The sequence below is a fragment of the Gadus chalcogrammus genome, chromosome 22 (assembly GCF_026213295.1).
Source record: "Gadus chalcogrammus isolate NIFS_2021 chromosome 22, NIFS_Gcha_1.0, whole genome shotgun sequence".
In the NCBI taxonomy this organism is placed as follows: domain Eukaryota; kingdom Metazoa; phylum Chordata; class Actinopteri; order Gadiformes; family Gadidae; genus Gadus; species Gadus chalcogrammus.
Window position 1 is genome coordinate 11,503,390 of NC_079433.1, and position 17,022 is coordinate 11,520,411.

Consider the following 17,022-nt stretch of genomic DNA (forward strand, 5'->3'; position numbering starts at 1 on the left):
GACATAAGGGGTAACACTGTTGATATTTATCAATAAAACATAGGGGGTGACACTGTCGTTTTTCTTTGGTCGTCATGAAAAAAAACATAAGGGGTAACACTGTTGTTTTTATTGGTCGTCATGAAAAAAAACATAGGGGGAAACACTGTTGTTTTTTATTGGTCGTCATGAAAAAAAACATAAGGGGTAACACTGTTGTTTTTTATTGGTCGTCATGAAAAAAAACATAAGGGGTAACACTGTTGTTTTTTATTTGTCGTCATGAAAAAAAACGTAAATGGTAACACTGTTGTCTTTGTCAAATAAAATATAAGGGGTAACACTGTCGTTTTTTATTGGTCGTCATGAAAAAAAACATAAGGGGTAACACTGTTGTTTTTTATTGGTCGTCATGAAAAAAAACATAAGGGGTAACACTGTTGTTTTTTATTGGTCGTCATGAAAAAAAACATAAATGGTAACACTGTTGTCTTTGTCAAATAAAATATAAGGGGTAACACTGTGTTAGACATGAATAGACATGAAATATCATGTCTATTGCACTATCATATATAACCTCAGACATATTTATGGTATAAATCTCAGTGGGAAGTGGAGAGAGCTGTGAGCTTTCCTCCTGGAGACCGGGGTTCATGTCCGGTTGATGTCTAACACTGTTGTTTATTATTGGTCGTCATGAAAAAAAACATAAGGGGTAACACTGTTGTTTTTTATTGGTCGTCATGAAAAAAAACATAAATGGTAACACTGTTGTCTCTGTCAAATAAAATATAAGGGGTAACACTGTCGTTTTTTATTGGTCGTCATGAAAAAAAACATAAGGGGTAACACTGTTGTTTTTTATTGGTCGTCATGAAAAAAAACATAAGGGGTAACACTGTTGTTTTTTATTGGTCGTCATGAAAAAAAACATAAGGGGTAACACTGTTGTTTTTTATTGGTCGTCATGAAAAAAAACATAAATGGTAACAATGTTGTCTTTGTCAAATAAAATATAAGGGGTAACACTGTCGTCCATTAAAACATAGGGGGTAATACTGTCGTTTTTATCAAATGAAACATAAGGGGGTAACACTGTCGTTTTTCTTTGGTCGTCCTGAAAAAAACATAAGGGGTAACACTGTTGTTTTTTCATTGGTCGTCATGAATAAAAACATAAGGGGTAATACTGTTGTTTTTAATTGGTCGTCATGAAAAAAACACAAGGGGGAACACTGTCGATATTTATCCATTAAAACATACAGATAAATGTCGTTTTTATCAAATGAAACACTGTCGTTTTTCTTTGGTCGTCATGAAAAAAAAAATAAGGGGTAACACCGTTGTTTTTTATTGGTCGTCATGGAAAAAAACATAAGGGGTAACACTGTTGTTTTTTTATTGGTCGTCATGAAAAAAAACATAAGGGGTAACACTGTCATTTTTTATTAGTCGTCATGAAAAAAAACATGATGGGTAACACTGTCGATATTTTTCAATTAAATCATAGGGGGTAATGTTATCAAATGAAACATGAGGGGTGACATTGTCGTTTTTCTTTGGTCGTCAGTGTAACAGTACTTAACATAAAAGCCACAGTGGTGTAAGTGGTAGTGATGCTAAGGTAGCAATCAAGGGGTTGTGTGATTGATTCTCTCACCGGTCAGATCGATTGTTGCTCTTTTAGTCAAACTTCGGCCTTGGCAAAACGTTCGTATTTATTCATTCCACCTTCCTGAATTGTGCTCCCTGGTCCCAGGAATACATAGTGCCTATAACATGGAAAGTGGTTGGATTCTATCATATGCTGTACATCAGAGTATATTACAGTTTTTGTTTTTGGTCTGTTGGCTGCCAAACATTCTGAGTTAACATACATACTTGATGATTGGGCCACTTTACACACATATTTTAGATACTATAGATTTGTATAGTCACTGGCCCCCTTTAAATTGTGCATTTATGCTATTACTATAGCCTACTATTATTATTGACACTTTTTTTTAGAAAATTGTAACTTTAATTTAAATGTTCATATTTTGTTCTTTGGTTTATACATTTGAATACTTGACTATCATGATTCGTGACACATTATATATTTATTTTTACTATTTTTTTTACGGTATTAGGTCTGTGAATTAGAGTTTTTATCAAACCAATAGGCTATACAATATAATCAATATAAATATTGTAAACATCACTGTATTACAAAGTTAATTCAAAATTAATTAAATATAGATGGATAGACCAATAGGCCTATTTATTTATATATATTATAAAAAGGCCTATTGGTCTATCAATATCTAAGCTATATATTATTGTATGTACGTTTTTATTACACTGACGCACGTATATTTATTCTGTTCAATGAGATGTTAGCTGATAACATAGGCTTTTGGTCATGGTAGCAGCCATGGTGACAATGGCTGGCTGCCACAGGTCGCTCATTCAGCCATACCTCTGGTTGGTTGCGACCTATTTGCCGCCAATAGGGTCGCGACGCTTTTATGGTTGCGACCTAGTCGGTCAGCCTGCCAGAGCCAGCTGCCAGCCGCAGCCAGCGGCCAGTGGCCAGTGGCAGACAGCGGCCAGCCGTGGCTGGCCTGTCGTCGCAGCCAGCCAGCCGATACCAGCCGATACCAGCCGATACCAGCCAGGCGTCGCAGCCCGTCATTACGTCGTCTAATTATCATACCATCGTACTAAAACATACAAAAATGTTAAAAGGAAAGAGGCCGATTGCGTCAATAAGTTTGACTAAAAGAGCAAAAATATGACCGTCCGTGGAGAGAATCGTACACCGGCCTACATGATTACTAACCTAGCGTGACTATACCGCTAGTACCACTGTGGCATTGGCTTCAAAATATTGCACTTATATTTATCTTTATCACTCTATAACGAAGAACTTTGTGCATAATATACGTTATTAGGCTTAATGACATTTAACAAAACAAATAGGCTATATAATATAAAAATACAGTATTTGAATGCGCCCCAAATTACAACTAATATATTTTATTGATACTGATAGACCAACGATTTCATCATTTAAACTGTACTTCAATAGAAAAATATTAAAACAATATTAGCAATAAAGAGCTGTAGGTAGCTTTCGCCAGAGAGCATGGCTTTCTGGTACTTCAACTGTCGCAAAAAAAAACGTTAATAACATGCAAATCAACTGATTATATAGACTTTGAGCGAGCCAGCCAGTCAGTGCCGCCGCTCCCATAACGCGCACTACGCGCTGCGCGTAGGGCCTCAAGTCCTGAGGGGGCCCCCAAAAAAAAAAAAAAAAAAAAATAGGCTGTCTCTGTTTACAAAGTAAAGTGTGTAAATATTTGTGTAAATAGTTTCTGCTTGTAAATCTTTGCTTCATAGAATAATTTTTCTTACTTGTATACTTCTGGTTTTAAGTTTGTATTCATGGATAACTATTTAATTTAAAAGATTTTGGACATTCCAATACTTGTGTGTACTGTATGTATGTTTTGGCTGTTCTGTGAACTGTGTTTACAAAGTAGATTTAACTTTTGCGTTTTAATAAAATGTTGAACTGGCAGAAACCTATTATTTTCTTCGGGGGGGGGGGGGGGCCCATAAAGGAGTTATGCTTAGGGCCCCAAAATAGCTAGCAGCGGCACTGCAGCCTGTGACCACAGCGACTGAAAGCAGCCAGACGAGCGACCAACACAGCGACCAATGCGACCTACGTCGCGACCAACGACCTACGTCGCGACGCATGTCGTTGGCCACTCAGAGAGCTCGGCCCTACTGCCGCTTTGGTCCCGCTATCCCAGTCAACGTCATTGGAACGATGACTCCCCGCCCCTATCCACACCCTGGCCGCCAGAGGGCGAGTCAAAACGAGCGTACCATCCCGTACTTGCTACCACCCCTCAGATCATGGTTCTCCCAGCAGAGAGGACTTGTAACACCGAGTTGAGCTGTTCTGCCGCTGCCAGGATCCACTTCTCGTTCGCTGTGTTTGTTCGCACTCATTTCTGGAATCTATTCTTCTTAGCAGACGAGAAAAAAAAGTTGATATCCTAACGATACGTGTTGCAGACCTTGCGTTTTATTGCACAGGATTATCTTCAACCCATAATGATCTGAGATCCGTGCCCTGCTGTCTCGTGCAGGGGCCGCGCTTTGTGTGTACCGTGGAACCTTTTGAAGTGCGCTGCAGATCCCTGGAAATGGAGCAGTCAGAAGCTCGAAGCAATTTTTCTGAAACTTCCGAATTACCCGAAGAGGAGGCGGTTGACCCCCGAATTCAGGTAGGTCTAAAAGTTCTGACAAAAAAGCGCTATTACTAGCGCTATTGAAAGGCACACGACCAAAGCTATGTCTATGGATACACTTGCAATATAATTTGAATGTGTTTACGATCCCCACACATGCACATGTTTCTATATGACTGATTTAGGGTCTTTTTTAAATCGACTTCCCACATATGGGTTTTGACTGACTGAGGTGGAAGGAGCAAAACAACGTGTCAGGATCTGACCTCCCACACACACATTCTCTCTCTACCCTTCGCTTTCTAGCTGTCTCTTTCGTTCTCTCTCTCTCTCTCTCTCTCTCTCTCTCTCACACACACACACACACACACACACACACACACACACACACACACACACACACACACACACACACACACACACACACACACACACACACACACACACACACCGTGACCACAGCCTTTCCCCTTGCATCCCCTCTCATGCTGTGTTTTGTGTCAACAGGGAGAGTTGGAGAGGCTGAACCAGTCTACAGATGGCATCAACCGGTGGGAGTGTGAGCTGGAGGTAGGTCTTGGTTGTTCCCCCTGACCACTACACCCTAGCGTCCCCACAGCAGACCGGACCCGTCCATTATGAAAGCAGTGGGAAGATAGAAAAGCGTTTCGTTGCTGTGGTCAGCACCTAGTGCTGCTGCCGAAAGGAGCTTGTTTTCCCAAGAAACAAAAGGCTCTGAAAGACCACCGTGGGGCCTTTGCCCCTAGATTACATGGAAGGAGTTCCAGTGCCTGAACAGCATGGGAGACTCAGTGGAGATGGTGATGTTTCACTGCTCTCGGCTGTCTATTACGGAGGAGTGGAAGGCCAGCGGTCAGGCCAGAGAAAACATTCCACCCGTCTCCAGGCCTCCTCCTCCTCTTACCTCCATCTGGGCCTCTTCTGTTCTTCATTATAGCCCAGCTTAACTTCCCCCAACAAAAAGGGCCTGGGGAGTTGGAAGCAACACACTATTGAGAGAGAGAGAGAGAGAGAGAGAGAGAGAGAGAGAGAGAGAGAGAGAGAGAGAGAGAGAGAGAGGGGGAGAGAGAGAGAGAGAGAGAGAGAGAGAGAGAGAGAGAGAGAGAGAGAGAGAGAGAGAGAGAGAGAGAGAGAGAGAGAGAGAGAGAGAGAGAGAGAGAGATTCACTCCAATTCAGATACAGGGCCGAGTAGTTTGGTGGAGTGTTAGATAAAACACATCTGGAGTTGATGTTGAGTGATGTAGCAATCACTGTGTGCCGAATCCCCTGGATCACTTGTAGCCCCCACCCAAAACTCTTTTACCAAACGTAAAGCTGAACATATTAAAAAAGATGCAATCTTTATAATAGTGTGTGTGTGTGTGTGTGTGTGTGTGTGTGTGTGTGTGTGTGTGTGTGTGTGTGTGTGTGTGTGTGTGTGTGTGTGTGTGTGTGTGTGTGTGTGTGTGCGCGCATGTGTGTGTGTGATTTGTGTGTGTATGTGGGGGTTGTGTGTGTGTGTGAGTGTGTGTGTGTGTGTGTGTGTGTGTGTGTGTGTGTGTGTGTGTGTGTGTGTGATTTGTGTGTGTATGTGGGGGTTGTGTGTGTGTGTGTGTGTGTGCGCGCATGTGTGTGTGTGATTTGTGTGTGTATGTGGGGGTTGTGTGTGTGTGTGTGTGTGTGTGTGTGTGTGTGTGTGTGTGTGTGTGTGTGTGTGTGTGTGTGTGTGTGTGTGTGTGTGTGTGTGTGTGTGTGTGTGTGTGTAAGAAAGAGGGAGAAGGGACAAAGCATGCGAGAGAAACTTGAGGACAAAGATGGAGAACCTAAAATTATATTTTCCTCATGAGGGAAATGACACAGAGAGAGCCTGTCAAGACTAGACCTAATCGGTTAAAGAGCCGTGTCACTCTGCAGGAACAAGACGTACAGTCTTGTCAAAGGAAGAAGCCACAAGCCTCCTATTTTCTGAACTCTTTCTAATGGTACAGTTAGCTCCAATATCTCCTACATCCTGACACACAAACGTTATGGTAATAACAAACAAGGTTATAACCGATAATAATGTAGAAACAGAAGAAATACAATACAATGCACCACAATGACACAATGACCCGCTTGATCGTAATTCATTTCCATTGTTTGTGTGTGCCCGTGTGTGAGAGAGATTTTGGGAGGTGTGGTGTTCAAGGATGGGGGGAGTGGGGGGGGGGGGGGGGAAGTAAGGAAGGACAGCCAGGGACACATCCTGTGACTGTAGTCCCTGAAAAGTAGGGTGACATAATCAAAGGAAGTCACACACATCAGCACAGTGGGAGTCCTAGTTGGAGTTATTGTAGTGCATGATCATAACAGCTATATCGACTGTCGAATGATGGGGCCTCTCAAGCTGGCATGCTAATATACATGTGTGTGTTTGTTTGTTGTGTGTGTCTGTGCGTGTTTGTGTGTGTCCAGGACTACCGGCAGCGGTTCCGCGCGGTGCTAGTGGAGGCGACAGTCAAGCTCGACGAGCAGACGAAGAAGATTGGACGGGCCGTGGACGACTCCAAACCTTACTGGGAGGCCCGCAGAGTGGCCAGACAGGTACGGTGTCTGAGACGCACGCACGCAAACGCACGCACACGCAGACACATACACGCACGTGAGTGTGGAGGTGGTCATCTGTGCGGAGGGAGTTTGGCATGGCCTGCCAGAAAGCCCTTGAAGACTGGTGTTTGAGGGACAAATTAGCATTGAGCCATTTGAACACCCAAGCTGACTGGCTTGGAGGGACGTCAGACACAGGCATGACCGGGATATTCACCTGAGTCACACGCCTCTCTCGCAATCTCTCACTCTGTCACCCTCTCCCTCTCGCCCTCTTTCTCACTGTCTCTCTCACTCACACACACACACACTCACTCACTCTCACACACATGCATGAATGTGAACCCGTAGACACACATAGTTACCGTCCCGTGGCCGTGGTCTATTTTTAACCCCCCCCCCCAGAAGTATGTGTTGTCTGCACCACCATCGACAAACTGAAAACAGCTACCCACTTGCGGGTTCTAACAAGAGGCTGTCTGACAAGTCTTGCGTTTGTGTCTGTGTGTGTGTGTGTGTACTGAAGAGGTTTGAAGGGATTTCGATTCCATCAGATATTAAACAGGGGATCATTGATTGGATCACTTAGGTAATTGGTGACACCAGCCTTCATTATGGAATCATCTCAGGCCCTCTGTTGATCCGGGCCTGCTCTATTCTGGGCCAGGGGCCATACAGTAGGGGCGGTGAGACATGTGAACGGAACAGACGTGCGGTGACTGGTAGCTCATGACGTAACGGCCCTCACAACTCTGACGTTCATGTGTCACAGTCATATTGTATATTTGTGTTGAACATGGAAAATGACTAAGGTGACTATGGTTACTTGGTGTTTTTTTTGTTGTTGCTGTCACCGGATCAAAATATGACATGCTTTTTTTCCACTTTTGATGAGCAAGGAAGCAATGGTGGCCAAATGTAGGCGTCGATAAAAAGCCCTCCAGCAAGAACAAAAGTAAGGATGTTTATTTACATGGCGGCCACCTCCCTGGTACAGAGCGCAGGATAGCAACACATCGCTATCTTTATCTATATCTATCTTTATCTTTTAAGGCGGTCTGCTCATTGGGCCACGTGGGTCTTGGCCCCCGATGTTCGACAGCACCTCCTTGCTGTGCCCTGTTCTGATTGGACGAGGAAGATAGCATAGAGACTGGTCGTCCTCGGATTCAGGGTCATCCATCACCGTGTGGCTTGTCAGAACATAACATAGTCAGACCTTAAGTGTGTGTGTGTGTGTGCGTGTGTGTGTGTGTGTGTGTGTGTGTGTGTGTGTGTGTGTGTGTGTGTGTGTGTGTGTGTGTGTGTGTGTGTGTGTGTGTGTGTGTGTGTGTGTGTGTGTGTGTGTGTGTGTGTGTGTGTGTGAGTGCGTGTTTGTTGCAATACGATTGTTTGCCAATGTGGAGGGATCAGCTGAGGCCTGCTGCGTGGGACCGTGTAGCCTTACTGGACTTGACATTACATTTACTTAGCTGACGGTTTTGATATTTGATGGTTTTCACGCTTGTGTCAAATGATTAATGCTCCTCTTTACACAGTGTTGCATCTGGCGTGTCTGTGATTATGCGCCTGAGTCTTCAGCAGTGTGAGTGTGCATGCGTATGTGTGTCAGAAGAAGGTTATAAATGACGCACATCGGCTTCCAGGCAAGCAGGCATGTTTGTTGTGTTCATTATTTATAAAAGGATGTTTAATATTTGATCCATGACCCCATTTTGTAGACATGAAAATGCGCTGATCCTTATCCTCGTTAATTCACCGCATTACATGTGTCTGCACTGGCCAACACGCGCACACACACACACACACACACACACACACACACACACACACACACACACACACACACACACACACACACACACACACATACACACATACACTCACATACACCCATACATACATACATATATAAACAGACAGACACCCCCAAACGCAAGCTCCAACTCACACACACACACACACACACACACACACACACACACACACACACACACACACACACACACACACACACACACACACACACACACACACACACACACACACACACACACACACACACACACACACACACACACACACACACACACTCTCTATAGCCCTACAACCCCCAACCCCCAGTAGCATCCTTCCCTGCTTTCAACCCAACATTCCGATGCATTAGGTGGGGTGAGGGTGAGGGAGCTCCCCCCCTGCGGTTCTTTCTTTCTCGTGCTCTGCCTGGAGCCCTCTGTGGTGCTGCTAATCTGTCCGTCTGCCTGTCCGTCTGTCGGTATGACCGTCTGCCCAGCAGTCTGTCTGTCGTCTCTTTCTGTCTGTCTGCCTGCCTTACTTTGATGAGGTGACACAGAAAAGCATTATTGGAGCACAGAAGTATACAGTTGAATTGAAGTCAGATTCATGCATCCAGAATAAACAACCGTGTGGCCATGGTTCAGACGGCTTCCGATGACACACACACACACACACACAAACACAAAGACACACACACATACACAGGGCGGGCATCAAGATGAGACAGCTCACGTGATGTTTCTGAGCTAAACGTTGCCTATTGTCCTCAGATTTGACGGGCTACGCCGTGGCCAGCACCACTCACTGCTGCCCATGTGGTCCACTGGCGTCATCGGGCGGCCTCAGTGCCATCATAGGACCCACATGGGGACAATGAATCCTTAAAATCAATCAATCCACTCTTAATAACACAAGCAAGTCAATAAGTCTATCCGTTGAAGCAAATGTGATGAGATGAGGCATGGTCATAAAAGCACAAGGGCAGACATGAAAGGCAAACACAGACACAGATTCACACACACGCACAGACACACACAAAACTTTGAGGAAGGGTTGGACTGCCATAGCACTTCCTGGGCTTCCTGTGAGACGACAGACAGGCCAATATTCTGTGAAAGTTGGCGGCCACAGAAATCACAATCCCAGTAACTTTGGATTTATGTTGGTGTTCTTCTTATTTCTAATAAAGCATTTCCTCTTTGGTGGGCTATGCATCCCCCCCCCCCCCCCCCTCGCCACCTCTTCGTAGAGTCAGAGAAGTAGGTCACAGTTGGGGAAGTGGAAATATAAAGCAGCTCTTGTCGTTTCAAACATGAATCTTATCCGGTGAGAGAGATAGATACTGAGAGAGGGAGAGAGAGACATAACTTTTCTCTCACTATCTCCTCCCAGCTCCTTTCTTCTCTCTTCACCTTCTCTTGGAGGTTCTTCAGTCAAAGATAGCACTATCTGACCCCACTCAGAGACACGCACACACACTAACACACACACACACACACACACACACACACTGCGACACATCCACCACCACCACAACTACTACCATCGACCAACGTCACCACTTCAAACCAATTGCGCACAATGCTTACTCTCTTCCCCACTACGTGGGCAGTGGGAAGTGCTTGTGTGCACGCTCCTCTCCCCCAGAGACACTGTGGTGACTCCTCGCTGTGACCCCACCGATGGCGCTCTTATCATCGCACACCACTGAGTGCGGGGCGGGTCAAATCCCGTGGATCCTTCAAACGACCAGAACAGGCAAAATACGTCATGGTCATACACTGGGATTAGCCTGTGCTATCTTGTTCCACTTTCGGCTTTGATGTTTTGTTTGGTGTCCACTTTATTTCTATGCACAACAAAACGACTTGTTTTATTCTTCCACATACAGCTCAGTTGAGTTGGGGACACAGCCACGCAGTCAGGCAGTGCAGGCTGTCTGACTATGAGAAAGGTAGCAACTGTGAGTTAGAGAGTGTGTGTGGGTTAAAATATGCCAAGCGTGACGTCCTGCTGTGGGCAGCAATACCCCTCTTGCCGAGTCCCGTTTCCTGTGGGACAGAGCCTGGGTTTGTCCATAGCATAAAGAGCCGAGTGTATTTGAGCTGTGTGTGTGAGTGTCTTAGTGGGTCCATGTAACATTCTGTTGTTACTAGTTTTCTTCCAGACTATTCCTACTTCTCGTTCAGATTTGCTGTTTGCTTTTTGGTATTTGATGCGAGATTGTGTGTTTGACAAGGTTGCACCTAGGTAGGCGTGTGTGGAAGTGTGCTGGTCACATGTCACGTGCAAATGCAGGTCAATGTTTATTCTGCATGTGTGTCCCACCCTGATTTCAAGAATCGACAAAAGCAATAATTTCCTTCAATACAGTCACACACAAAAAACAAACCATTGGAGTTTTCCATCAAATCTAAACGTTTCTGTTTTTGTGTGTGTGTGTGTCTATTTTTGTGTGTGTGTGTGTGTGTGTGTGTGTGTGTGTGTGTGTGTGTGTGTGTGTGTGTGTGTGTGTGTGTGTGTGTGTGTGTGTGTGTGTGTGTGTGTGTGTGTGTGTGTGTGTGTGTGTGTGTGTGTGTGTGTGTATAACGATCATTGATGAGAACAATAGAAATGCATTCATTCTTGAAGTAGGATGCTGTTTTGATTCAAGTCTAGAGGAGGCTTACTTAACAAAGCTGGTCAAATATCACCCTCTTGTACAACAAATATCTGGCCTTGGCTATAAATGTCAATATCTTGTACTTATCTTTAGCAGCCTGGGCCACATGCATAAGATTGTCATTAGGGGTCTCAGGATAGTTGGCTTTACAAAAGCAAGGGCAAAGCAACTTGCCAAATACTGCTCAATATCCCTCATTATTGGAAGTCGCCACATTTGGAGGAGGTGTTGTGTGTATCCATAATCTGCTGTTTGATCTGTCATCAGACCCACATTGCTGGATCAAGCCTGAGCAATGTTTTGTATCTGTAACATTTATGTCCTTATGTACATTTATTATGAATTGCGGACATAAATAAATAAGTGTTTTTCTGTTCCTGTGTGTGTGTGTGTGTGTGTGTGTGTGTGTGTGTGTGTGTGTGTGTGTGTGTGTGTGTGTGTGTGTGTGTGTGTGTGTGTGTGTGTGTGTGTGTGTGTGTGTGTGTGTGTGTGTGTGTGTGTCCCTCGCAGGCCCAGCTGGAGGCCCAGAAAGCCACACAGGAGTTCCAGCGGGCCGTGGAGATCCTTCGTGCGGCCAAGGAGACCATCGCCCTGGCCGAGGAGCGCCTGCTGGAGGAGGACAGCCGGCAGTTCGACTCGGCCTGGCAGGAGATGCTCAACCACGCCACGCAGCGGGTGGGCAGCCTGACACCTAGGGGCTACGTGGGGGAAATATATAGACGACTAGAGGGTGCTAGGTGATATTCTAGCAGGCATGTATGGGTGTACAGTATGTGTGTACAGTATGTTGGGTCCCCGTGCAGTAGCGCGTGTGTTAAGAGGCTAGCGTGCTAATAGGCTATGTAGGAAACATGTTGGACATATTCAAGTTCAATACTATATTGCCATGTCAACAGAGATTTTGGAATTTATCTTGGTGCCAATCAGGTTAAAAAAAGGCAATACACACACAGGAACATACAGTATATAAAAGACTATCACATTGACAATCATTCAAACCAGTAAAAAGCTGTAAAGATCTTGTGCTATTGCAACTTCCCATAAAGTGTCTTGTCCAGTCTATACAGTGTATTTGAATAGGGTGCTCATAGATATATACAATTTATGCATATTCATAAATTGTATATATTCATACAATTAGGAATTAGGAGCTTGATGCCATTCCTGAAGCAGAAAGTTACCTTGGGTTTGCCCGGATGAGAGAGGGGAGGATGTTGTACATTGCTTCTCAATTGCAGATCCAATTGAGTTTGAGAAACTCTTTTTGAGTCAGAAGATGACAGCAGTGCCAGTGGGGCAATGGCAGTAGGCGTTAGCAGAGTTATCTATTCTTGGCGCAGTCTGGGACGGATTGTACCCAATAAGTAAGCCAACCGGAGATGGCTGCCCGGATGGGAAAGCTGGTATTTGACACAGTATAACCAAACAAACACTCAATTAAAGTTGTGACCTGCATTTGGCAGGTGATGGAGGCGGAGCTAGCGAGAACACGCAGTGAAGCGGAACACAAGAAGACGGCGGCCAACTACAACTCCTGCATCGGTCACATGAAACAGCTGGAAAAGAAACTCAAACGCAACATCAACAAATCTAGGTCTGTGTGCTGATTTGTGTGTGTGTGTGTGTGTGTGTGTGTGTGTGTGTGTGTGTGTGTGTGTTTGTGTGTATCAGAATCAGAGTCAGAAATACTTTATTGATCCCCGGGGGGAAATTGTTGTATGCATAAATGCATGCATGTGCATTTGAGCGTTCACGCTTTTCTATGCAAGGGTGGGCACTTCGATAGAGGGATAAAGAAAGTGAGAGGCCTGGAGAGGGAAGCAAGCTGCATATGACTTGATGTCATCTAATACACTCCAGATGTTTTCATCTGTTGGCTGCACTCAGCGGAACAACTGTTCTGGACTGTGCGGGACAATGCTGTACCAGGGAGTGTACTGTGTGTCAGAGCCATGGAATGTGGCTGTTCGTGGAGCAGCGGTAGAGAGGTTGCTTCACAGTTGCTATGGAAGCTGGCACCGTTTCAGTTTACTCCCTCGCTCTCTCACTCACTCACGGCTTTCCTTTGGTTTCTCCCCCTGCAGGCCGTACTTTGAACTCAAAGCAAAATATTACATACAGCTCGAGGTACGTGTATCTTACCCTTAGACCCAAGACCGCTTTTTACATGATTCTTGATGTTTGTAAACATATTTTTGTCGTGTTTTGCCAACAAAGAGTGTAGACAAGCGCACTCATTCTTAGCATGGCGTAACCAGAACGAATGGCTCTATTTATTGTTAAACTATACATGTTCAGTAGCTCACAAGCTCATTTTTCTCCCGTGCAGCAACTGAAGCGGTGCGTGGACGAGCGGCAGACAAAGCTGGCCTCGGCCAAGGCGGAGTACCGCACGGCGCTCAGTAACCTGGAGGCCATCTCAGAGGAGATCCACGCCCAGCGACGCACGGCGCTCTCCACGGCGACCCGGGAGCGAGGCGTGGGCTCAGACGGCGACGGCGAGGGCGACCACGAGGACATCGCCAACTTCAAGATGGAGTCCGACGGCTTGTCCAGTGAGTAGACGTGTGCAGCCCGGAGTAGACGGATAAAATGGTGGGGACATCGTCCCTTCTGTATTTTGTCCCGTTACCGTTTTATGAGTACAGCTGTGTCTGTGTGCACCTGCATGTTTAATGTGTTGACATTGTGCCCATGTGTGTGTGTGTGTGTGTTTGTGTGTGTGTGTTGGTGTGCCCGTGCATGTGCACGTTCCAGTGTTGTCCGTGTGTATGGACGGCGAGGGAGGTCAAAGCGCCAGCTCAGAGGAAGAGACAGACCCCAGCGCCTCCTCCTCTTCGTCCCTAGACACAACCTCCGTCGCCTCCTCCTCATCGCCTGCCTCCTCCTCCTCAACGTCCTCCCCCTCCACACATCCTCTCCCCTCTGCCCGTCCAGACCCTTCAAACGCCTTGACCGTGCCCTGCCCGTACCCCTCCTCTTCGTCCCTCTTCGTCCTGTCGACCGCACCCTGCCCGCTCTCCGGCGCCTGTCCCAGCTCCCTGGAGCTGCGCTGCACCGGGGAGGCTCATGGCCCAGACTCGCTGTGTGACTCTGGGCATGTGTCTCCTGTGCTGGGCCCCCGCAGCCAGTGCAGTGGAGCCTCCTCCCCCGACTGCGATTGTGACCAGGAGAGAGGTGCGTTTATGTGTATGTATGTGTGTGTGTTTGGAAGTGGGGGGCAATCCACTGGAAGTCCTGCAATTCTAATAAGAATATTGAATAATAATAATCCAAAAAAATATAAATACCAACCAAACATAAATATCTTTATATTTTCCAATTATTGGGTGCAGTGGTTATAACGCTAAGTAAGGTATAAAAGGAAAGTGAAAAACAGATCATTATTCTTTTATTATATTTATTATAAATAATATAGTTGAAGTCCTTGTGCTTTGTGTGTTTTACAGGCGACAGAGCCGAGGGATTATGAATAATATAATTGACGTCTCTAGCTATACACATGTATACGTCTGCTGTGTGTGTTTTGTGGGCGACAGAGCAGAGGGATTATAAATAATAGAATTGATATCTATATCTTGTGTATGTGTATAAGTCCTCGTGCTGCGTGTGTCCTCCAGGCGACCGAGCAGAGGGAGCGGAGGCAGCCCTGGGAGCAGGTCTGAAGAAGCTAACGTTGACCGCGGCGCACGCAGACGCCCGCCAGGACGACCACCCCTGTAACCCGGACAACCCAGAGGAACTCCTCCCTAACCCCAGCGACTCCCAGCGTTCATGTCCTTGACAGCCTCTAAAACAAAAACAAAACAAACCCCAAGCTCAATGTGAACCCCTTATTCTCGGAGCCCCGAGCGAAGCTATAAACTGTACGAGGCGTTGAGACGAAAAAGCAAACGCGCTGCGGTGCTCTCGAGCACAAGGAGCGGTTGTTTTAAGCAGCGCACGGATGGCTTGAACACACTTTCAAATTCAATGAGCTATGTTTAAACAGACTCAAGGCCACCAGCAGCAAAAACAACACGTTGGTTTATTGGGAGGATTCAGTGCAGCTATATTAACCTGACTGGGCGTCTTTGTTTTGAATCCTATCTTTTAGCCTCTAACTGACTTTCCTCAAAGTCTTTGTGCCACGTGTCCTTTTCCACGGTGCCTTTCTCATTCTATCTACGTCTCCTTTGCTTTGTGGTGGGGGCCACGGCCCCTACGCCAACAACAACCTCAAATTAAAGACGTCAAAGATAAGCTTTCTAAGAATGAGCTCTTCAGCGGTTTAGCCATCCCCCACCGCCACGACGGAAAATGTCAAAACACATGACAAGTATGTTTCTGAGGCGCTGTTGCCGTCTCACTTAAGTCGATTAGACAAGCAAACAAGCAAGGGGAACTGTGTTTGGGTGCACTAAGACTCAGCGGCCCTCAAAGGATACTCTAGGAAAAAAGAGACTTCACGCAGTAGTGAACTATTGAGTCGCATTCTGTTTTACGGTTTGATGCACAAATGGTTTTCCAAGGGGATTGGAGGAATGTTGTGAATCAATGTACTCCGCAGCAGCTGACAACATCTGTTTTGCCAAGATGTGACAGTGAGATTATGTGTGAATAACATTCACAAAACAATTGAGCCTTTGATTTGTGAGAGTGTTGTGTGTGTGTGTGTGTGTGTGTGTGTGGGTGTGTGTGTGTGTGTGTGTGTGTGTGTGTGTGTGTGTGTGTGTGTGTGTGTGTGTGTGTGTGTGTGTGTGTGTGTGTGTGTGTGTGTGTGTATGTGTGTTTTTGTGTGCCTATGTTTCGGTTTAAAACGACAAACACTAAAATACTCACATGTAGTCCTTAAATTCTATATTTATATTCCAGTATTGTGTATATAGAACTGTATACTTTATAGCTGTATACAAACAGTGATTTGTTGGTTAACTCATGCTACTAGAAATAATAAACTTGTGTTTGTTTAATCGATCCTGTTTTTCCTCCGGTCAAGTTCCACAAACTGTTAGATGACCTTTGTAATCCGTTTCTTAAAAGGTCATGACATCGCATTATCACTTTAAGAACCCCCAGAATGAAGGGCATTGGTGTACATGTCTGTTGACTCATTATAAGGGGGTGTGATCCAGAGCAGTGTCATGTCACACATTTACATCTCAGATTCCCCTGGGCCCAATTGGTTGGAACAGAGCGATCCGTCATGGTTGCACATATTTGGTGCGGGAGAGAGTGTGGTTCATCATAAACAAGGACTATAACAAATAAAATACTGTCTGGAGAAAATGACTCATGCTTGCAGATTAATGCAGGAATAGGATCTCAAAGCATGTTTGCAAAACAACGACATCTTACTAGTTTGAACCAGTTTTTCATTGATGGTTGCACACTTCCTCTGTCGATACACAAAACAGAATCCCCATATTGTCGACAGCTACATTATGCACTTCGAAGCTTTTACCAGGAGTGCTGAGTTTGCCTTCCTTTTCCTCTCAGCTGTGTCTTTGTCAAATGTTACACAAACACATACACACACAAACTCGTTTGCACGTCCACATGCGTATGTGCTGCAGCTTCAGCTGTTTCTGTGTTAGCTCATGACTTGAGTTAGTGTCATGAAAGTTGTGCTTCACTAGAGACAGCTAACAAGGGTCAACGTGTGTGTGTGTGTGTTGTGTGTGTGTGTGTGTGTGTGTGTGTGTGTGTGTGTGTGTGTGTGTGTGTGTGTGTGTGTGTGTGTGTGTGTGTGTGTGTGTGTGTGTGTGTGT

The 17,022-nt window shown here is 45.4% G+C and overlaps 1 protein-coding gene across 2 annotated transcripts; it reads left to right on the top strand.

Annotated features, from left to right (window-relative positions):
* The first annotated feature begins 3,848 nt into the window (after positions 1–3,848).
* On the top strand, positions 3,849–16,776 carry sh3bp5a (SH3-domain binding protein 5a (BTK-associated)). 2 transcript variants are annotated; one of them, XM_056583098.1, is made up of 9 exons: positions 3,849–4,262; positions 4,734–4,796; positions 6,682–6,810; positions 11,783–11,947; positions 12,736–12,866; positions 13,357–13,399; positions 13,602–13,827; positions 14,030–14,449; positions 14,893–16,776. In XM_056583098.1, exons 1-9 carry the CDS (start codon positions 4,182–4,184, stop codon positions 15,054–15,056), a joined length of 1,422 nt encoding a protein of 473 aa, XP_056439073.1. In that variant the 5' UTR covers positions 3,849–4,181; the 3' UTR covers positions 15,057–16,776. The 2 variants fall into 2 exon arrangements, with proteins under 2 accessions (XP_056439073.1, XP_056439074.1); XM_056583099.1 differs by having other exon boundaries at positions 3,850–4,262; positions 14,210–14,449.
* The last annotated feature ends 246 nt before the right edge of the window (positions 16,777–17,022 follow it).

Coding starts and splice junctions, on each gene's coding strand:
- sh3bp5a (XM_056583098.1), top strand. CDS start 4,182: ATGGAGCAGTCAGAAGCTCGAAGCAATTTTTCTGAAACTTCCGAATTA. Junction 4,797..6,681: donor GGTGGGAGTGTGAGCTGGAG/GTAGGTCTTGGT, acceptor GTGTGTGTCCAG/GACTACCGGCAGCGGTTCCG. Junction 12,867..13,356: donor CGCAACATCAACAAATCTAG/GTCTGTGTGCTG, acceptor CTCCCCCTGCAG/GCCGTACTTTGAACTCAAAG.